The sequence below is a fragment of the Haliotis rufescens genome, unplaced genomic scaffold (genome assembly GCF_023055435.1).
Source record: "Haliotis rufescens isolate VD_foot unplaced genomic scaffold, xgHalRufe1.0.p SCAF_1, whole genome shotgun sequence".
Taxonomy (NCBI): domain Eukaryota; kingdom Metazoa; phylum Mollusca; class Gastropoda; order Lepetellida; family Haliotidae; genus Haliotis; species Haliotis rufescens.
The window spans coordinates 36383363-36406898 of record NW_025963779.1 but is presented as its reverse complement, the minus strand read 5'-3'; the positions used below and the strand labels follow the sequence as shown (position 1 = coordinate 36406898).

The following is a 23536-nucleotide window of genomic DNA, read 5'->3' as shown; positions in this document are numbered from 1 at the left end:
ACTGTTCAAAGCGGCGTTAAACCCAACTCACTCACCCAACGCAACTACCTTTGATTCAAACCTGCATCTTAATTAATCCAGTCTTTCCGAAACAATTCAGTTGAATGATCAATCCAACTTCTAATCAATCTCTATGATTTATCATATCGCAGCAACGTTGCAATAAATCAAAAGAAAGCGAGTTCTCAATCAAACGGGAACGGCGCCGCTGCAGCCTGCCAATGAAAGATATCCAAGGCCATAGCGAGGCGGACGTTTAGCCCTTTTACATACACCCATCCTAGCTTCCCATCTGCCAAAATGGCAGTTATCTGCAGGCTTGCTCTCACAGGGATTCTTTGTCTTACCCTCATTTACCAAGGTGAGTAAAATTGGGAATAATCGGGGTATACGTGGGACAGGAGGGATTGACGGGGTAGTAAATTATTTCTTATGTACAGTTCTACCACAACCGATTCCAGTCAATTCACTTTCGTTACTTTCCACTAAGCTGCACGACCATTGCTATTGCGCATATTATTAAAAGCGATTACCACGTCAGAGTATGTGTTTAACTTTGTTATATCTTAATATTCTAGTCGTTTTATTCATCAAAAAGAATCGACCTTGAAAAATGCCGACATGCTCACGATCCTTTAAGCAGAAAGCCGGTTTGTTTACATGCCCGCTGCTTAGAGGGATGTTATTAACAGCCGCTCGTGCAGCTCGTATATCACGAGAATAGTTACTGACATGTTCGATGTACATTGCAACACATTTCACTTTCAGCATGTCGCAGGGGTATACGCTACATTGCGTACATTTCATGTGCTAATTAACACCAATCAAATCAATTACACTGTCTGCTCAGCGAGAAAATCTTTCGAGGCTGTTTGATATTGACAATTCTGATTTGCATAATATTCTATATAAATTCTCGTGCAGCGGAATTGGAATAAAGGGCGAAACAGGCATGATGGTCGGGTGATATTGACAAGCGCACATGATATAAATATAGTTACCGAATCTGGCCCGAGGCCAACTTTCTAATGGTACTACATTCACAGAATACATTGGCTGCCTGTGTTGGTGGGAAGATAGCCTTCTTTCGTGTATTACCATAGATGATAATGATTGATGAATAATCGAAAACCGTAGAGACTTTGTTTAAAACCTAATTGAATTAGCTTCTAGAACGTTTTTAGAACCTGTAATTAATTAATTCTGCAGTTTCTGATATTGGTGTTGTTAGCAATATATATGAGTTAAGAATCGCGATTTACATAATAAGACAGATTACGTTTTAAAGGAAGAGAGATCGATGAAACAACCGAAACATGAAATAATTACCCATAAAATCATGCATCAGAATGATGTAAATAGATTGTAATTTGGTAAACGTTTCATTTCCAGGAATGTAGCTTTTAGCGGTTCACTTCACAGATCCAATGCTGTAATAACGGACGTGCTTGCGTGCTTTAAATGTTCACGTCATAATAGACATGATTTGATAACTGGAAATTCTGGGCCGAAAAGTAGAACAATTTCCGGATCCTAATATAGCGGAACAATGATCACTCAGATATTGACCCATCGACTGCCGTGATAACACTTAATAGTGCCTAAGAAGATAAATCGCTGTATTCCATCTTGTGAACGAGCAGATGCTGCTTATCTAACGACCGTGCGTGCACAAGCGCTGATCGGGGAAGCTGCGGAATGGCGGAACGCATCAATTACCAGCTTGAAGCAGACATTTAATAAGTATTTTGTCGATTGACAAAATCATACGGTGTTTGTCTTATGGAATGGCCGTCCTCTGTTCTGAAGGTCAGATGGGGGCACGCTGGTTAACCGGGTCTAAGCTGTATCAACAAATCGAACGCGCCACGCGGTACGAAAACTATGGGAGATAATGACGGCCATCTGGTCTATTCATGCCCGACAATACACCAGTTATCCCCCGTATATATATATATTTACATACACTTCGCGCAAGTGATTAGAGAAGGCTAATTTCGTCAGTGTTGGCAAGTTGAATACTAAAGATATGTGTATATACCTTATAAGTAAAAGTGTCAGCCGCACCTAGGTTCGAATAGCTTCACTGCATCGCCTCTCTATCGTTACATGATGAATTATAATGGTTACGCCGTAGCCAAACAAACACACGTCTCTTAAAATCAAGGTTAATTAATAAATCACCACGGAGAAAGGAATTCGCTAACTGACTACAAGCTTACGTACTGTGGAGTAGTTTGGGTTTGACTTGTTGAATTGCAAGTAGAGATATGCCACTGAAAAGGTCTACCTCGTCTGGGTCAACGTATTATGTGGGCCAAGCCATGGCGTGCTCTAATCAATGGTACGTGCATCACGCAGGCAACGAAGCTCCCCCACACACCCCCACACCCCCACACACCCCAACACACAAACACGAAGGCAACGAAGCCCCCCCCCCCCCCCCCCCCAACACTCAAACACTTCTTCCGTCTTCTGGGCCAGGGTAATTCAGTGGAAGATGTCTTGAAAAGTGAATAATGCTGAAATAGTTGACCACAGTCTTAATCACAGATGTCGATAATCGTCCACCCAATGCAACATGGCCGCTATCTAAGCAGCCTAGGATAACACATTTATCAAGAAACACTTGTATAGTGGGTGAAGGGTGAGTGTTCTAAAACGCAAAACTAATATTTATCTGACACACGTGAAACGGGTTTCCTCTCGAAATTGACCACCCACTGTGTTTATTCTCGTGGAAACGACGCGAGGAACATTTTGACGTATGAACTTACATTTTAACTAGAACATCCTCAGTGTGGAACTACAGGCAATGTTCTTCACATGTCTGAAGCTTTCCATCGTTCGAATCCCGGATCGTCCCGATTATGTTTCTAGGTTTGTCAGCACCATACCCATGCTGTTTAGTTTCACCAAAGTGGGGACTGTGTATAATACCTGCATCGTTTCGGGGGTTCCTCCCACATTAAGCAGACACGCCGTGATATAACTGAAAAAGTGAGCAAACAAATTCATTCACTCACTCATTATATACTCAACCGGGATCGAACCCCATACTTTCCGCTCTCCGGGCAGACGCTCTACCACAAGACCACGGAGGCCGTCTCAATGTAGTTGGGCCATGAACCCTTAAGGTTCTACATGACCTACAGAGACTGTGTTAGATTGATAATAACTCATTTTCAATTTGTACTCATACCAGCATAAGGAGGGCATTCTAGCATTTTAAGTGTTTTGCATCCAATTGCTGATTATCAAAACCAGTCCTGTTGATGTTTCTGTTCTTGAATTCAAATGGCATTCTATGGATGCCCGCGCAATAAATCACTAGTTTGTCTGGCCTATACTCGATTATATTGAGGCCACCTGGTTTGTCTGGCCTATGCTCGATTATATTGAGGCCATCTGGTTTGTCTGGCCTATACTCGATTATATTGAGGCCACCTGGTTTGTCTGGCCTATACTCGATTATATTGAGACCACCTGGTTTGTCTGGCCTATACTCGATTATATTGAGGCCACCTGGTTTGTCTGGCCTATACTCGATTATATTGAGGCCACCTGGTTTGTCTGGCCTATACTCGATTATATTGAGGCCACCTGGTTTGTCTGGCCTATACTCGATTATATTGAGGCCACCTGGTTTGTCTGGCCTATGCTCGATTATATTGAGGCCACCTGGTTTGTCTGGCCTATGCTCGATTATATTGAGGCCACCTGGTTTGTCTGGCCTATACTCGATTATATTGAGGCCACCTGGTTTGTCTGGCCTATACTCGATTATATTGAGGCCACCTGGTTTGTCTGGCCTATACTCGATTACTTTGTTGCCGCCGTGATTTAACTGTCACTAACTCACTGCGGAAAACGGTATTATTAACGGTGATAACTTGTGGCTCCACGGTCATACTTACATTGACATTATGGGAGGTTCACACACAGGACCACGACTTCTGAGTTCTCGCGCTAAGGCCTGGGACAAGGACAGCAACCCACTGGGGGTGCGACGAGACCGAGCGTGATTGTAGGACGCCTCGTGTAGATACGACAGATGATGTCGATGATTGTACATTTAAAAATAGAACATTTGTTTTCTGGAATGTATCAGGACTTAATTCTAAATTAACTGATCAGGACTTTACCGATTATTTAAACTCATTTGACTTCATCGGCATAACAGAAACATGGATGAAAGATATAGACATAAGTTTGATATTTCCAGGATTCAAGCTATGGATCAAAGAAGCTGAAAAGATTTCCAACTTTGGTAGACTTTCTGGTGGTATTGCCATATTAGTTAGACAGCAACTTGTTAAATATGTAAAATGGTCTAAAGTTTGCGACAGTGGCATTTTCATGCTGTTAGATAAAACCGTATTTGGATTTAAAAAAAGATTTGCTATATTCATGTGTCTATGTTCACCCTGAATGTTCGACTTGGTACACCAACCCTTTGAGGCAATGCAAAAATGGTATACAAATATTACAAAATGACTTACTTGATACACTAGCACATTGTGATGATGTTTATTTGATGATTGGGGGAGACTTGAATGCCAGAACTAGCACGGAATCTGATTTTGTAGAAGATGATATTCTTGAATATCTCGAGGGTCATGATAACAGTGTATGGGGATTTCTGTTAGACAATTTCAGCTTAAAAAGATTTTCTGTGGATTTATCTTTGAATAATTTTGGTAAGAGCCTACTAGATTTATGCAGTATACTAAATATACATATTATGAATGGAAGGTGCGGGTCAGACGCCGGGGTGGGAGATTTCCCTTTCATAGGAAATCAGGGTGCGAGTGTGGTGGATTATGTTATTGCCTCGTCCGAGTTGTTTGATATGTGCCATAGCTTTGACATTCCGTCTCGAGCCGAGTCAACTAATCGTGACAGGAAGGTGTGATGAGTGAGTGAGTGTGGTTTTACGCCGCTTTTAGCAATATTCCAGCAAAAATACCGCCGTGATATTGCTGGAATATTGCTAAAAGCGGCGTAAAACCACACTCACTCATCACACCTTCCTGTCACGATTAGTTTACGTCCGCTTCTAGTAAATGACCCTATGCCACGCAATACACGTAACAATGCTTCCTTCAAATTTGTGTGGGTTGAAGAGAAGGCTGAACAGTTTAGAATAAACCTTATTTCTGGGACTGCGAATGATTTACTGGAGAAGGCTGTAGATGTAGCATTTGTTAATGTTGAAGAAAGTATTGGGTATATCACTGAAGCTGTTATTATTGCTGCATCAGATATGAAGAAAATGAATAAGGACTGTAAATATGATCAACAATGGTTTGATAGCGAATGCCAGCTACTTAAAAAGGAGCGATGTAGACGTTTAAATAATTTTAGAAAGAATAAGGATAGAGGATCACTAACCGACTATAATAGAGTAAGAAATCAGTACAACGATGTTTGTAGGAAAAAAAAGACAGGATATTTCGAACAAAAACAGAAACTGTTGGAATCAAGCATAGATAATTCTAAAACATTTTGGTCATCGCTAAAAGCCATTAAACCAAATAGATATTGCAAAAATGATATTGATATTCAAGCCTGGTTTGAGCATTTCCAGGAACTGTTTTCAGTTCCATTTAGCCATGACAATAACAATTTATTTGACATGGAATTCATGGAAGATAAAGTTGACAGTGTAACAGATGATATTCTTGAATGTCCAATATCTAGAGAGGAAATTATTGACAGCATATCCAACCTTAAAGATAATAAGGCATCTGGAAATGATAATGTGATAGCAGAGTATTTTAAACATTCCTCAGACATTTTAATACCATATTTGGAACTAATTTTTAATATCCTTTTAGAGAGATCATATTTTCCAGATAATTGGACAGTTGGCATTATTGTCCCTCTTCACAAACAGGGCGCAACCAGCGATGTTAATAATTACAGAGGCATAACTCTCCTAAGTACATTCAGTAAAATATTTACTTCAATTATTAACAAGAGTTTTCTGGGCGGATTCTTTGGATAAGATAAGTGAGTCACAAGCAGGTTTTAGAAAAGGATACTCCACCACTGACAATGCTTTTATCCTATATTCTATAATTCAGAGATATCTATCAGTGAAACGAGGGAAGCTATATGCTGTATTCGTAGATTTTGCAAAAGCTTTTGACTCTGTGAAAAGGGATAACTTGTGGTCACACTTTCAAAGACATGGGCTAAGTAGCAAAATTGGAAAGTTATTATGCTCTCTATATAAAAATGTGAAGGTATGTGTACGGAATAATGGCGCTATATCGGATACTTTTGTAAGTAGCAGGGGTGTCCGACAAGGGTGTATATTAAGTCCCTTCTTATTTTCCTTTTTCATAAATGATTTGGCATATCAAATCCAAAAAAATTGCACTGATGGAATACAACTGCACCCCGAAACTATTAAATTATTTCTGCTTCTTTTCGCTGACGATATAGTCATGTTCTCGAGCACAATACCTGGCCTGCAAAAGCAAATACATGTATTAGAGAGTTATTGTGACGAGTCAAAACTTACTGTAAATATGGATAAAACCAAAGTTGTAGTTTTTAAAAATGGTGGTAACATATCCAGAAAAGAAAATTGGTTTTACAGAAGGAAGCCTGTAGAAGTTGTTCCATTTTATAAATACTTAGGCTTGTGTTTTACAAGTAGATTAACTTGGTCAAGGAATGCACATAACATTTCATTGCAAGCCAAGAAAAATTTTGTAGGCATATTAAAAAGTCTTAGAGTTCTGGACAATGTTACATATGATGTTTATTTTAAAATATTTGATACAAAAATAAGCCCGATGCTATTGTATGGATCCGAAGTTTGGGGCCTAGAACATTTGGATGTTATTGAGAAAATACATTTATATGCATGTAAACGGTTCTTGGGGGTAAAATCTAGCACAGAAAACGCAAGGGTATATGGTGAATGCGGACGGTTTCCCATGTATATCAATAGTTATTTAAAGGTTATTAAATACTGGGTCAAGCTATTAAATATGCCATCTTCAAGATACCCGAAAAAATGTTATAATATGATGCTTCTCTACGACAGCCATGGGAAACAAAATTGGGCATCAAAAGTTAAAAACATGTTATACGAATGTGGATATGGTTATATTTGGTTACAGCAACATGTAGATATGCCACAACATTTCTTCTCCCGTTTGACACAGACTTTAAAAGATGTGTACATTCAAAAATGGCATTGTTCTTTGTTTAGTTCTAGAAAAGCAAACTATTACACTACATTTAAGACTACTATTATACTAGAACCTTATCTATTAAGTGTAAATTTACATAAGTTTAGAACAGCTCTTTCTCGATTCCGTTGTGGCTCACATGATCTATTTATTGAAACAGGCAGATATGAAGGTATTGCAAGAGAACACAGACTTTGTAGGATTTGTAAAACTGATTGTACTGAAGATGAATATCACTTTTTATGTGTATGTCCAGTGTATGAAGATTTAAGAACAAAATATCTAAATAACTATTTCTACCGCAACCCAAACGGTAACAAATTCTGTAAATTAATGACTTGTGATTGTACAGAAACTATTAGAAATCTATCAATGTTCATTTATCATGCCATGAAACTAAGAAAATGTATGAATTTGTAACACGCCCCACACATTGTACTATAGGCCTTTGGCCTCATAAGTACCATGAATAAAGATTGATTGATTGACATTATGTATTCAATCTCATCTCAAAATCAAATCTTTTACTCTGACTCGGCACTTCCCCCCGTCACGTTTTTGACAAACCGCTCATTCTCATAGGTCACGTCAGGTAGAGGCTTCTATTTCTCAGCACCAACAATTTTCAAGCGATGCATTCAGAACAACATATGATTTCTGCGTCTAGAAAACGAACATAAACGGACAGTTTAAATGGAGAATTAAAAAAGCCGCGAAATATTATATTTTACACGTTGTAATGGCAGTTACGTCCAAAAGGGGGCAGTGTCTAAAGAAAATAAGTGGTTTTTTTCATTTCCGAATCGGGGTCAAAGATGGTAAAGAAATTAAGCCGAACCGCTTTTAGAAGCTGATATTTGATTGGTTTATGAATCTATATATGGTTCATTTTGATTCAGCCTGGTTCCCCTGGGTATGCTGCGCTGGCGCAACACTGACCCAGGCAATGACTGCACAATGCCCGTCTCTACTAGACGAACAAACATGGCGTCTATTTACTATAGAAAAACGCTAGAACGGGTGGTTTTATTTTTTTCTTACCATTTTCATGAATGCTCTTGCAATGTATACGTCCCGAGAATAACGACCACTGTTACTTTTAGTGATGATGAAATGTATCATAAATAGATCCAGTAATTTTGGAAACATAATTGATTAATTTCAATCTAGTGTTTCTGAACTATGTGTGAGCATGTAAAAATGTCGAATCTGAATGGGATAATAATAAAGAATATGTTCATAATTTTGAATTAATTTGGTACAGTGGCATACACATCCATGTGTATTCTCTTTTTCACGGGATGAAACAAAAATGTACCAATAGTCATGGTGTGGCATGTTATGATTATACATATTATCTATTATCAAAATTCAAATAATGCATTCTAAGGAACAAACATGCAAGTAACAAATAACCATAACTTTCAAGCAAATTAAAAATAATTGTAATTTAAGATGATTCTACTGACCAATCTACATTAACAAAGGGTTTTCAACAATCAGACATCTGAGAATATTCTTTCTTGTTTTTTTCACAACAAATTGAACAATCTAAAAACATGCAAAGCTGATGAACATGATGTCCTGAATAAAAGAAAAACTAAAATTAACATAATCAGTTTTGGAACATGTTAGTATGTAAATTACAATGAAAGATTGAAAATGGAAGCAGTACTGTTAACACATAAGAGTGTGACGCAAACAGATTCAAATGCATCATTTTATCCACTGGCTGAATAAATGATGACATCATATTGCATTATTACTTTTGTCAGATCTACATGCGTATCATGCTCTAAATGATGTCAGTATATGCTTTGATACTGGCTTTAAGCCCCCAAAATTCAAGACAGGTTACATTGGTACCGGGTAATCATCACCCTTTAGAGGTCACAAATAAATAGTGGAAAATACACGTGTCTCCAGCTTTCATCCTCAAATCTTACATTTTCTGTGCACTTTTAATGTTATGTATTACCATCATCATCATATTGGTTTTCTTTTCCAATGCTTGAGCAATAATGTAACTTAATTCCTTTTATTGTGTTGTTTATTTGTAGATAATTTCGTACACAGATATTTCATCTAACATGATGATTATAATCATAACTTTTTTTCAATAATAATAATGGTATGCACACCTCTTCATGTTGTTCTGAACACGATTCCCCAGTGGCTACAGTGCATCATATAGAATACACATGGATGTGTATGCCACTGTACCAAATTAATTCAAAATTATGAACATATTCTTTATTATTATCCCATTCAGACTCGACATTTTTACATGCTCACACATAGTTCAGAAACACTAGATTGAAATTAATCAATTATGTTTCCAAAATTACCAGATCTATTTATAATTAATTTCATTGTGTAATAAGAAAACAAACATGACTTTTCATGTGAATATCCAAAGGCAAAATGTCATATACATTGCAAGAGCATTCATGAAAATGCTAAGAAACAATTATAACCACCCGTTCTAGTGTTTTTCTGTGGTAAATACATGTCGTATCCGCCATGTTTGTTCGTTTTGTGGAGGCGGCCATTGTGCAGTCATCGCCTTGGTCAATGTAGCGCCAGCGCAGCATACACAGGGAACCAGGCTGCATTTTGATTGAACTGTCAATGTTCCCTCAACGTTCGCCCGAAGTGACTTCCTGTAGTGGGTTTGTCAGATCTTGACGGTAAGTGGTATCGAATCGGTGTAATTGCTCTTACTTCAGAGACTTTGGGTGTACATTGTATGCGTTTAAAAGATGTTCTCATAATAATATTATGTTTCAGTTTCTTGCGTCTGTCGGTCCTGTCCGTATAAAACACCGGATGAGAAATGCAAAGACAAATATCAGCCCAAGAACGAGCTTACAGCTTGCGTACCCAGTGCTGAAACAAGTGAGTCAATTAAATACTCGTACAAGACTTGTGGGAGGGGGAACACGACTTGCGGAAGGGGGATTCAAGGTTTCCGAAAGGTTCTGTCCCCTTATATTCACATGTAGCAATCCCTTGACTAGTAGTCCCCTGACAGGTGGCCCCTTACAAGCAGGTAGCCCATTTACTCATTACCCCTTACTGGCGGTCCATTTACTTGGATCCCCTTTACTCGTAGACCCCCACTTACTGGTGGTTCTTTACTGGTCGACCTCGTATTGGTAGCCCTCTTATTGATGCCTCCTCACTGCATGGTAGTCCTCTTATTGATGCCTCCTCACAGGTAGCCCTCTTATTGATGCCTCCTCATATGTAATCCTATTATTGATGCCCCCTCACAGGTAGCCCTATTATTAATGCCTCCTCACAGGAAGCCCTATTATTGATGCCTTCTCACTGCACGGTAGTCCTAGTTGGTTTACCCTCACTGGTGGCCCCCTTATTGATGCTTCCGTACAGGAAGCTCTCTTATTGGTGGCTCCTCAAAGATGGCACTATTATTGATGCCTCCTAACAGGTAATCCTATTATTGATGCCTCCTCACAGGTAGCCCTTTTATTCATGCCCCCTCACAGGTAATCCTATTATTGATGCCCCCTCACAGGTAACCCTATTATTGATGCCTCCTAACAGGTAATCCTATTATTGATGCCTCCTCACAGGTAGCCCTTTTATTCATGCCCCCTCACAGGTAACCCTCTTATTGATGCCTCATCACAGGTAACCCTCTTATTAATGCCCCCTCAAAGGTAACCCTATTATTGATGCCCCTCACAGGTAATCCTATTATTGATGCCCCCTCACAGATAACCCTATTATTGATGCCCCCTCACAGTTTACCCTCTTATTGATGCCTCCTAACAGGTAACCCTATTATTGATGCATCCTCACGGGTAATCCTATTATTGATGCCTCCTAACAGGTAACCCTATTATTGATGCATCCTCACGGGTAATCCTATTATTGATGCCCCCTCACAGATAACCCTATTATTGATGCCCCCTCACAGTTTACCCTCTTATTGATGCCTCCTAACAGGTAACCCTATTATTGATGCATCCTCACGGGTAATCTTATTATTGATGCCCCCTCACAGATAACCCTATTATTGATGCCCCCTCACAGTTTACCCTCTTATTGATGCCTCCTCACGGGTAACCCTATTATTGATGCCTCCTCACAGGTAGTCCTCTTATTGATGCCTCCTCACAGGTAGCCCTTTTATTGATGCCCCCATCACAGGTAGCCCTATTATTGATGCCTCCTCACAGGTAACCCTTTTATTGATGCCTCCTCACAGGTAACCCTTTTATTGATGCCCCCCTCATAGGTAGCCCTATTATTGATGCCTCCTCACAGGTAGCTCTATTATTGATGCCCCCCTCACAGGTAGCCCTATTATTGATGCCTCCTCACAGGTAACCCTTTTATTGATGCCCCCATCACAGGTAGCCCTATTATTGATGCCTCCTCACAGGTAACCCTTTTATTGATGCCCCCATCACAGATAACCCTATTATTGATGCATCCTCACAGGTAGCCCTTTTATTAATGCCTCCTCACAGGTAACCCTATTATTGATGCCTCCTCACAGGTAATGCTATTATTGATGCCCCTCACATGTAGCCCTATTATTGATGGGCGTTAAACCCAACTCACTCACTCACTATTATTGATGCCTCCTCACAGGTAGCCCTATTATTGATGCCCCCCTCACAGGTAGCCCTATTATTAATGCCTCCTCACAGGTAACCCTATTATTGATGCCTCCTCATAGGTAGCCCTCTTATTGATGCCTCCTCACAGATAGCACTATTATTGATGCCTTCTCACAGGTAATCCTATTATTGATGCCTCCTCACAGGTAATCCTATTATTGATGCCCCCTCACAGGTAGCCCTCTTATTGATGCCTCCTCCGGGGTAGCCCTATTATAGATGCCTCCGTATAGGTAGCCCTATTATTGATGTCTCCATACAGGTAGCCCTATTATTGATGCCCCCTCACAGGTAACCCTCTTATTGATGCCTCCTCACAGGTAACCCTATTATTGATGCCCCCTCACAGGTAACCCTATTATTGATGCCCCCATCACAGGTAACCCTATTATTGAACGTCCTCACAGGTAGCCCTGTTATTGATGCCTTCTCACAGGTAACCCTATTATTAATGCCCCCCTCACAGGTAGCCCTATTATTAATGCCTCCTCACAGGTAGCCCTATTATTGATGCCTCCTCACAGGTAATCCTATTATTGATGCCTCCTCACAGGTAATCCTATTATTGATGCCCCTCACAGGTAATGCTATTATTGATGCCCCTCACAGGTAGCTCTTTTATTGATGCCTCCTCACAGGTAGCCCTATTATTGATGCCTCCTCACAGGTAGCTCTATTATTGATGCCTCTTCACAGGTAATGCTATTATTGATGCCTCCTCACAGGTAATCCTATTATTGATGCCCCTCACAGGTAACCCTATTATTGATGCCTCCTCACAGGTAGCTCTATTATTGATGCCCCCCTCACAGGTAGCCCTGTTATTGATGCCTCCTCATAGGTAGCCCTTTTATTGATGCCTCCTCACAGGTAACCCTATTATTGATGCCTCCTCACAGGTAGCTCTATTATTGATGCCCCCCTCACAGGTAGCCCTGTTATTGATGCCTCCTCATAGGTAGCCCTATTATTGATGCCCCTCATAGGTAGCCCTATTTTTGATGCCTCCTCACAGGTAGCTCTATTATTGATGCCCCCCTCACAGGTAGCCCTGTTATTGATGCCTCCTCATAGGTAGCCCTGTTATTGATGCCTCCTCATAGGTAGCCCTATTATTGATGCCTCCTCACAGGTAGCTCTATTATTGATGCCCCCCTCACAGGTAGCCCTGTTATTGATGCCTCCTCATAGGTAGCCCTATTATTGATGCCTCCTCACAGGTAGCTCTATTATTGATGCCTCCTCACAGGTAACCCTATTATTGATGCCTCCTCACAGGTAGCTCTATTATTGATGCCCCCCCTCACAGGTAGCCCTGTTATTGATGCCTCCTCATAGGTAGCCCTATTATTGATGCCTCCTCACAGGTAACCCTGTTATTGATGCCTTCTCACTGCACGGTAGTCCTCTGATTGGTTTACCCTCACTGGTGGCCCCCTTATTGATGCCTCCGTACAGGTAGCTCTCTTATTTGTGGCTCCTCGTTGGTAGCCCTCTAATTGGTGTCTCTTGCTGGTAGCCCTCTTATTGGCAGCCCCTCATTGGTAGCCCTCTTATTGGCAGCCTCTCATTGGTAGCCCTCTCACTGGTGGCTCTTCACAGGTTGCCCTCTTATTGGCAGCCCCTCATTGGTAGCCCTCTTATTGGCAGCCTCTCATTGGTAGCCCTCTTATTGGCAGCCTCTCATTGGTAGCCCTCTCACTGGTGGCTCTTCACAGGTTGCTCTCTTATTGGCAGCCCCTCATTGGTAGCCCTCTTATTGGCAACCTCTCACTGGTAGCCCTCTTATTGGCAGCCTCTCATTGGTAGCCCTCTTATTGGCAGCCTCTCATTGGTAGCCCTCTCACTGGTGGCTCTTCACAGGTTGCCCTCTTATTGGCAGCCTCTCTTTGGTAGCCTGTTGTTGATGGCTCCTTACTGGTAGCCCTTGTATTGGTAGCTCCTCACAGATAACCCTCTTATTGGTGGCTCCTCACCGCTCGGTAGTCCTCTTATTGGTAGCCCTCTTACTGGTAGTCTCTTTACTGTGGCTCCTTACTATTCCTGCTGGCCCTGTACTGGCATTCCCCTTATTGTGGCCCCTCACTGGTAGTCCATGTCTGGTAGTCTCCTTGCTGGTAGGCCCTGTACTGGCATTCCCCTTATTGTGGCCCCTCATTGGTAGTCCATGTCTGGTAGTCTCCTTGCTGGTAGGCCCTGTACTGGCATTCCCCTTATTGTGACCCCTCATTGGTAGTCCATGTCTGGTAGTCTCCTTGCTGGTAGGCCCTATACTGGCATTCCCCTTATTATGGCCCCTCATTGGTAGTCCATGTCTGGTAGTCTCCTTGCTGGTAGGCCCTGTTCTGGCATTCCCCTTATTGTGACCCCTCACTGGTAGTCCATGTCTGGTAGTCTCCTTGCTGGTAGGCCCTGTTCTGGCATTCCCCTTATTGTGGCCCCTCACTGGTAGTCCATGTCTGGTAGTCTCCTTGCTGGTAGGCCCTGTTCTGGCATTCCCCTTATTGTGACCCCTCACTGGTAGTCCATTTCTGGTAGTCTCCTTGCTGGTAGGCCCTGTTCTGGCATTCCCCTTATTGTGACCCCTCACTGGTAGTCCATGTCTGGTAGTCTCCTTGCTGGTAGGCCCTGTTCTGGCATTCCCCTTATTGTGACCCCTCACTGGTAGTCCATTTCTGGTAGTCTCCTTGCTAGTAGGCCCTGTTCTGGCATTCCCCTTATTGTGACCCCTCACTGGTAGTCCATGTCTGGTAGTCTCCTTGGTGGTAGGCCCTGTTCTGGCATTCCCCTTATTGTGGCCCCTCACTGGTAGTCCATGTCTGGTAGTCTCCTTGCTGGTAGGCCCTGTTCTGGCATTCCCCTTATTGTGACCCCTCACTGGTAGTCCATGTCTGGTAGTCTCCTTGCTGGTAGGCCCTGTTCTGGCATTCCCCTTATTGTGACCCCTCACTGGTAGTCCATTTCTGGTAGTCTCCTTGCTGGTAGGCCCTGTTCTGGCATTCCCCTTATTGTGGCCCCTCACTGGTAGTCCATGTCTGGTAGTCTCCTTGCTGGTAGGCCCTGTTCTGGCATTCCCCTTATTGTGGCCCCTCATTGGTCGTCCATGTCTGGTAGTCTCCTTGCTGGTAGGCCCTGTTCTGGCATTCCCCTTATTGTGGCCCCTCACTGGTAGTCCATGTCTGGTAGTCTCCTTGCTGGTAGGCCCTGTTCTGGCATTCCATTATTGGGGGCCTCTTACAGGTGTCCCTTTACATAATTATGGGACCCCTTGTTCAAAAACATCTTGTTTTCTTTGTAGATAAAAAGATGTGCTCCAACTACAAGGGGGGATGGAAGGCCATCTGCAAAGTGGGAGTATCAACGTTCCAGTGCAAAACGTTATGTCCACAAAACTCGGCCGCGAACCTGAACTGTGACGTCATCACCATGGTCGCTGTCGTTTTTTTCTCCATCTTGCATCGTTTGTTTCATTAATGATATCAAACACTGATATGTATGGTACTGTTTACATTTTAAATGAAAGAGTAGAACATTATGACAAATTCCACGACATAAGAATTTCTTCTCAGGAGTAGGGACGTCTCGACATATTTAACTCACATTATAAATCTCGATACATAGATTATCGATATGATCGAAACATAATCGGAACCTGGATTCAGTATTAGAGCATCATCCATGTGCACAAGTGTAAATTCAACATCTTCGAAACTGGTACACATAAAATCAAACAGATTTATCACATCGTTACAAGAAAAGAATAGTCGCATATCGTGGCATATCGATGCATCGATGCGATTAATCGTGATAGCCTTAGATGAAAGCGTTGTATATATTTCTTAGAAGGGAATACTGAAATTTATTTTCACTGGGAAAATAAAAGTATATCTCAAATAAATTATAGTTAAAATACTAAAGACACTTATATGGTTAAAAACACTATATAGCTCGAAGACAGATTATATAAGTTAAGGTCAAATCGGTGAAGTCCTGTACATAACATATACCACTGTCCAGTGTCATTGTCTCGTTCTATTCCATGTTATTGCTATTTAAAGAGAGACAAGGTTGGGCCAGTAAGCAGTCTTGCAAGTGTGATTCAAGTCCCTCAAACCCCACCTGGTCTGCTCAAATCCTATAATGTAATACAACTTTGCAGTTCATAATTTCTCAAATTACACAGACTATGGCGCAATTTCACACGTGTAATAAATAACACAGATTTTGGTACACTGTCTTTTTTCCAGATAGCAGTTATAGTATGAATGTGTGCTTTATACAGAGAATACAGTGATTTATTGATAGTTAATGTAATGCGAAAAAACTGTCCAAAAATGTTCTGATTTTCTTTGCGGAACATGAAACGCCTCTGGTTGTATGCGCAAACACGACATGGCGCGATGTCTGCAAGGGAGACAACTCTCGAATTCGACTGATCAATTTGAGAACGTTTGATCATGCGGTGACAGTTCCTTTGTTGCAACTTGAAACGCCAATGATTTTATGTGCAGACACCATAGCGAGATGTAGACAAGGGAGGCAACTCCTGAAGACATTTGATCAATATGTAACATTAGATCCAGCGGTGATATTTTGTATATTTTTATGTATATAAACTAACATTTTGTATCTACATCATGCAATTAGATATTTATTATTTATAAGTGAGATGTTTTGTTCCGTAGAGGGACAAGGAGAGTGTACAACCGGATTAAATATCTGTTTCGTCAGGGTTTTACAGGATAATTTGATTTGTTTAATCGTACGATTCAATGTATGGTGTTTTTGTAATAACTTGGTACAGGGATCAGCTGATCCATATTTACATAAACGTTCGTTAGACTTTAAAAAGACTGTAACGTCTTTTTTCTTCCTGTTGAGTCTAATAACTAATTTCATTTTAACCATTTAACATATATAATTTCATTGTAAACGGGTTTTTTTTAACCCCTTCATACTAGTGAAGTTAACCTGTGACTTTTCATTCCTAAACTATACGTTTATAATTTCTAGTTATTTCACACATAATTTTGTTCAAAATCTCGTAAATCGCGTAGCTGTGCGGGCAATTGCTCGTGAGTAGGAGCGAAACGCATGGAATGCACGTGCATTTTTGTTGTAACATTAAGGTATCAAGGTTTGCAAACAGACTTGTGTGAAGAACAATAAACTGGAGTATGATTTTATCGGAAAATAATTTGTATTGGTATGTATTTCGTAGATAAAGAATAGAGGTTCGGTCTTATTAGTTCATATCCGTTGGAAGCACTTGTAAAATAGTCTATATGTCTCCATTAACCTTTGTGATATTGTGTCTTTTTGCCTCAATCACACAAGGTAATTTTTTCACACTGCAGTGAATCTGTTATACTGTATGATTGTGTCTCTTCTATGTGTGAGTATTATTCATGTACACATGTTATTTATTCATTTGCAAACATCTTTTGAAATAAACATTTTGGAAATAGGGATTTAATGTGTTTACCTGGTTGTTTTCCATTGTCAAAATGCTTTTGCAGTCAGATATTTAATATCAACTTGTTTTCAACAGAGGATTCCATTCTAAAAGAACAAGATAAGAACTGCGCTGGGATTAATTGTTTTCGGTGGCCTGTGGAGTTAATGTGTTTTATTATTAAGATAGTGTTTTACGCCGGAGCCAGCAATAGTCCAGCCCTATCACGGGAGTATTTTAATATTTGATTGTAAACCAGTCGTTGATAATGAGGAACGTCATTGGGGTACGAAGACACACAACCAGCCAAGAGGCCGAGTCGGACCTTGGGGTTTTACGACCTGTTCTACCCGGAATTCCAAGTGTGAGGGTGAGTGAGTGAGAGGGTGAGTGAGTGAGTGAGTGAGAGGGTGAGTTAGTGAGAGGTCATGTGAGTGATTGAGGGGTGAGTGAGTGAGAGGGCGTGTGAGTGAGTGAGAGGGTGAGTGAGTGAGAGGGTGAGTGAGTGAGTGAGAGGGTGTGTGAGTGAGTGAGAGGGTGTGCGAGTGAGTGAGAGGGCGTGTGAGTGAGTGAGAGGGCTTGTGATTGAGTGAGAGGGCGTGTGAGTGAGTGAGAGGGTGTGTGAGTGAGAGGGTGAGTGAGTGAGAGGGCGTTTGAGTGAGTGAGAGGGTGAGTGAGTGAGAGGGTGTGTGAGTGAGTGAGAGGGTGTGTGAGTGAATGAGATGGCGTGTGAGTGAGTGAAAGGGCTTGTGATTGAGTGAGAGGGCGTGTGAGTGAGTGAGAGGGTGTGTGAGTGAGTGAGAGGGCATGTGAGTGAGTGAGAGGGTGAGTGAGTGAGATGGCGTGTGAATGAGTGAGAGGGTGAGTGAGTGAGAGGGTGAGTGAGTGAGTGAGTGAGAGGTTGTGTAAGTGAGTGAGTGAGAGATTGAGTGAGTGAGAGGGCGTGTGGGTGAGTAAGTGAGAGGGTGAGTGAGTGGGAGGGTTTGAAGTGAGTGAGTGAGAGGATGAGTGAGTGAGAGGGCGTGTGAGTGAGTGAGAGGGTGAGAGGGTGAGTGAGTGAGAGGGCGTGTGAGTGAGTGAGTGAGAGGGTGAGTGAGTGAGAGGGCGTGTGAGTGAGTGAGAGGGCGTGTGAGTGAGTGGGAGGATGAGTGAGTGAGAGGGTGAGTGAGTGAGTGGGCGTGTGAGTGATTCAGAGGGCGTGTGAGTGAGTGAGTGAGAGGGTGAGTGAGTGAGAGGGCGTGTGGGTGAGAGGGCGTGTGAGAGGGTGAGTGAGTGAGAGGGCGTGTGGGTGAGTGAGTGAGAGGGCGTGCGAGTGAGTGAGAGGTTGTGTAAGTGAGTGAGTGAGAGGGTGAGTGAGTGGGAGAGTGTGTGAGTGAGTGAGAGGGTGGGCGAGTGAGAGGGTGTGTGAGTGAGTGAGAGGGTGGGCGAGTGAGAGGGTGTGTAAGTGAGTGAGAGGGTGAGGATGAGTGGGTAGTGAGCTGATATCTTTGCACATTACAAGGTCCTAGAGCAAAATAGAATTATTTTAAAGAAATGTTTTCATAGACTAAGTGTTAGTCTATACAAAGATATAATTGTCATATATTGTATTTCATATTTCACCCATACGAAACAGAACTCCGGTAAATTGATACAATTTAGATAGCAAATCATGTTATGCACACAAGGATGTTAAAACGTTTTCCTCTATAATAACTTTCCTCATACGGTCGATTGACAACAAACACACAAGGTTTACATAAGGGGGAGGGACACTCCATTTTTCAACCTGATTAAATAATATTGTCGTACAATATATGGCCACACAATTTACAAAATAAGTAAGACCCTAAGTGCCATAGCGTAAAACATTATGCACTCACTCACCTCCGTTGGGGTTCCATGGATGAACCTTTCCTCATCAAGGAAACTCGACTTGGTTTAGTTTGATCTGGACTTGCCTAGGCTTTTTGTATCTGTCTGTATGTATATCTATCTATCTATCCATCCATCCATCCATCCATCCATCTATTTATCTATCTATCTATCTAAGCTTCTAGTAAGAGGAGAGTACTGAGGATCGGGTGGTCATATCGGTGGTTGCATGCATGTCATCTTACCCCGAAGACGTGGATCGTTGCTCATGTTTTCAACCACTGGTTTGCCTGGTCCAGACTCGTTATTTTACAGCCTGCCATGATATAGTTTGAATATTTCTGACTGCTGCGTAAAATAAGGAAACGAATCAAAAATCACTAACGCAACGATACGTTGACAGGATATATTCGTACCAAGAAGATCCGGGTTTGAATAGGTCTTCAACAACTCACGTCACAACAAAGGTGACTATGCTTGTCGTAAGAGGCGACTAACGGGATAGGGTGGTCAAGCTTGCTGACTTGGTTAATATCATCGTATTCCAATTGCGTAGATCGATGCTCATGATGTCAATCACTGGATTATCTGGTCGAGAACCGATTATTTACGACCGCCGTCATATAGCTGGAATATTGCTAGGTGCGGCGTTAAACAACAAACAAAACCAAAACAAACACTTGTACTCGACCCATGAAGACCCTTGAGGATAGTATTTGTGTTTGTCTTCGCATCTCAACTGCGTAGATGATCATAATGTCAATCACTGTCGCTTATCATACAGACCGGCAAAACAAACAATCTTAACAAATGCAGCGTTCTATCACAGTGATGATAAGATATTTTACGACCACTTCCTGCTTAGTTGATTTCTTTCTCGCGTTCATCAGGTAGTGGACGTGAGAGGGTCCTATGCTTTGGGTGGTGGTTAGGTGAAATTGGGTTTAACGTCGCGTCCAAGATTACTGCACTTATATAGCGACTTGCCTGCATGTGTGTGTGTGGCTGCTTTGATTTAGTCCGGATGGATGCCGATTTATAGTGCTAGCTCACTGAGATACCATGCCGCAGTTTAACATGAATACCCTACTCACACACAGTCCTTTTAAGTCCGTTAATGCCGAACGCCACACAGGGTAACAACAAGTACCATCTGTTAACGTCTTTTGGTATGACGCGGCCGGGTATCGAAGCCCGGACCTTCCGCTCTCAGGACGGACGCTCTACCACTAGACCACGGAGGCGGTCCCCATGCTTTGGGACTAAAATATACACTATACTCGCCGTAACAGCTTGGGGTTAGATGTCGTAACCAGGGAAGTCAATGCAATGACACTACTATTGTTTCAGGAAGGACAGAGGGGAAACGACGAATTTATCGAAGGAATTGTGCGGGATGTCACCACTGGCAATGCCTATCCTTTATATTCAAAGTCAACAACACACACCTCTCTTTTTCATACGCAAGAAACAGTGGCGTTGGCCATCGACTATGCTCGCTACTCATACGTCACAATACAGGTGTTGACTGTCGACTAAAGTGAGCAAACGTACGTCACAATTTGAGTGTTGACCGTCGACCGTCTGACCAAACATACGTACCTCACAAAACGTGTGTCATTTGTCGATTAGACTGACCAATCATACGTCACAATATACAGGTGTTGACTGCCGACTAAAGTGACCAAACATACGTCACAATTTGCGTGTTGACCGTCGACCGTCTGACCAAACATACGTACCTCACAAAACGTGTGTTATCTGGCGATTAGACTGACTACCCAAAAGCCACAATACAGGTGACTGTCAAATAGACTGACCACCCCGACGTCTCAATACAAGCGTTGACCGTCGACTAGACTGATCAAGCTTACGTCATAATACAAGTGTTGCATGTCAACTAGGCTGTCCACTCATCCGTCACAATACAAGTGTTGACCGTCGACTAGACTGACCACTCATACGTCACAATACAAGCGTTGACCGTCGACTAGACTGACCACCCATACGTCACAATACAAGCGTTGACCGTCGACTAGACTGACCAAACATACGTCACAATACAAGCGTTGACCGTCGACTAGACTGACCACCCATACGTCACAATATACAAGCGTTGACCGTCGACTAGACTGACCAAGCATACGTCACAATACAAGCGTTGACCGTCGACTAGACTGACCAAACATACGTCACAATACGAGTGTTGACCGTCGACTAGACTGACCACCCATACGTCACAATACAAGTGTTGACCGTCGACTGGACTGACCACCCATACGTCACAATACAGTGTTGACCGTCGACTAGACTGACCACTCATACGTCAGAGTACGAGTGTTGACCGTCGACTAGACTGACGAATCATACGTCACAATACAAGTGTTGACCGTCGACTGGACTGACCACCCATACGTCACAATACAGTGTTGACCGTCGACTAGACTGACCACTCATACGTCAGAGTACGAGTGTTGATGGTCGACTAGACTGACGAATCATACGTCACAATACAAGTGTTGACCGTCGACTGGACTGACCACTCATACGAGTGTTGAAGGTCGACTAGACTGACGAATCATACGTCACAATACAAGTGTTGACCGTCGACTAGACTGACCACGCATAAGTCACAATACGGATGTTGACCGTCAGGCAGCTGTACCGACAACCACCATGGGTCTCTTGTCATCGAAATGTTTCCTTGAACAAACATTAGAAAACCTCCAGCGGGTACTTGACCTCAGTAAATAGCCACACGAAGAGCGGTCCATCTGAAGGCTCACTTCAAACTGCTGATCGAGGTCAATTATTCTTCCTACCCCCGTCTAAAACATGCCCCTGTGTTAACAAATGCTCGCTTGGCGCACGTGTGAATTCGCGCATGTTTCTTGAATGAGGTTTAATTCTGCTTTAAGCAGTGTTTCAGTTATAGCACGGCGAGACAGCTGAATCTTAGCGTAGATTTTCTTTTTCGGGATATTTCTGAAATTGAAGAGCTTCTATGGGTTCCTTTATAATATATATTGTAAGACAATTTATAAAACAATCTATATAACCACTGTTATTCTAGTGGTTGCAGGGCAGAATAGATGCGAAGTTCCCCGTGTCTGTTGTACGAGCCCACTAAAGGGGATGTCATCGGATGTGAGCCGTATCATCGCATTCCACAGCAGTCGTTGCTCATGCTATCAACCACTGGTATCCCAGACGCGATTATTTACAGGGCGTCATAAGTTAGCTGGGATATTACTGTCTGCCACAGAGGACATTCACTCACTCTCTGGCCACGCGTGAACACAATGGTCAACAAACCACTCTGTAATAGCTACGTTTGTATAAGTACAGGAATCTTAATTTTAACGTCATTACTGTTAGTGGTACCACAGCAAACTATTGCGATAGGTCATTTCAACATGCTGGCCAATTGCTATGGAAAACAAATTGCCACAAGAAATCCGAGAAACAGAAAATCAGACAAACTTTAAAAAGACACTCAAAACCAGTCTCTTCGAGAGAGCCTTTGACTAGATCAATCATGGTCTAGGTGCATTTGAGCCGTTGTTAATAGGACAATGCGCTCTACAAGTTCTTAATTGACTTTAATTAATTTACTGTTAACATAGATATATTTTTCAGGATTATAAAGCTTACAAACAACTTACATATTGAGTGGATCATCGTTCCTCAAGGCTACCATAGCGCTCCGTTACTACCATACATCGACATAGACTTTCAACAGCCTTTGGAGGTACGGGCCTGGGGAGTATACGCTATTCTGCATACACCTAGCATGTAAAGGCCCCATAAGTTTAAAGCACTCAAACCACATTTAAACATTAACTAATGTAATGTGCTAATGGTTTTACACTGAAACGATCACTGTGTTACATGAGCGTCCAATATTTTCATTTCATGAATACAGTATACCCAGTGCGTTCAAAATAACAGAGGGAGTGTTGATGCAAAGCCCTGGCGTATCAATCAGATTGCAATTAAACATCATCCCGGAATATGGTTACAATTTATGAAGCAGAGCGAAGCTTTCTCTTAGCAAGAAGGCCATTAACACTTCGTTTTCATTCACCTCGGTCCCGGGAGATCCCGGCGCTGCAGCAAATGTTGTTTTTTCATCGGGCCGCAAGTACAACTGTGCTTCAGAGATTGTATTGATATTTTGCGCACGTAACATGAAAAACTAACATGCATCAGGATTGAGTTGGATAAAGAACTCTCAAAATATGGGGAATCAGGATTCGTTTGAGGAAAATCGTCTCGTGTGTCTTCATTTCATTTTTCTCCCTGTGATCTACACAACTAAAAACGGGAAGGGGTTATTTGCTTCAATGTTGAATATGTAA

At 42.0% G+C, this 23536-nt stretch overlaps 1 protein-coding gene across 1 annotated transcript; it reads left to right on the top strand.

Moving 5' to 3' along the window:
• The first annotated feature begins 232 nt into the window (after positions 1–232).
• LOC124135685 lies at positions 233–17335 on the top strand. Its single transcript, XM_046501145.2, has 3 exons — positions 233–361; positions 10002–10109; positions 15165–17335. Exons 1-3 carry the CDS (start codon positions 301–303, stop codon positions 15338–15340), a joined length of 345 nt encoding a protein of 114 aa, XP_046357101.2. The 5' UTR covers positions 233–300; the 3' UTR covers positions 15341–17335.
• The last annotated feature ends 6201 nt before the right edge of the window (positions 17336–23536 follow it).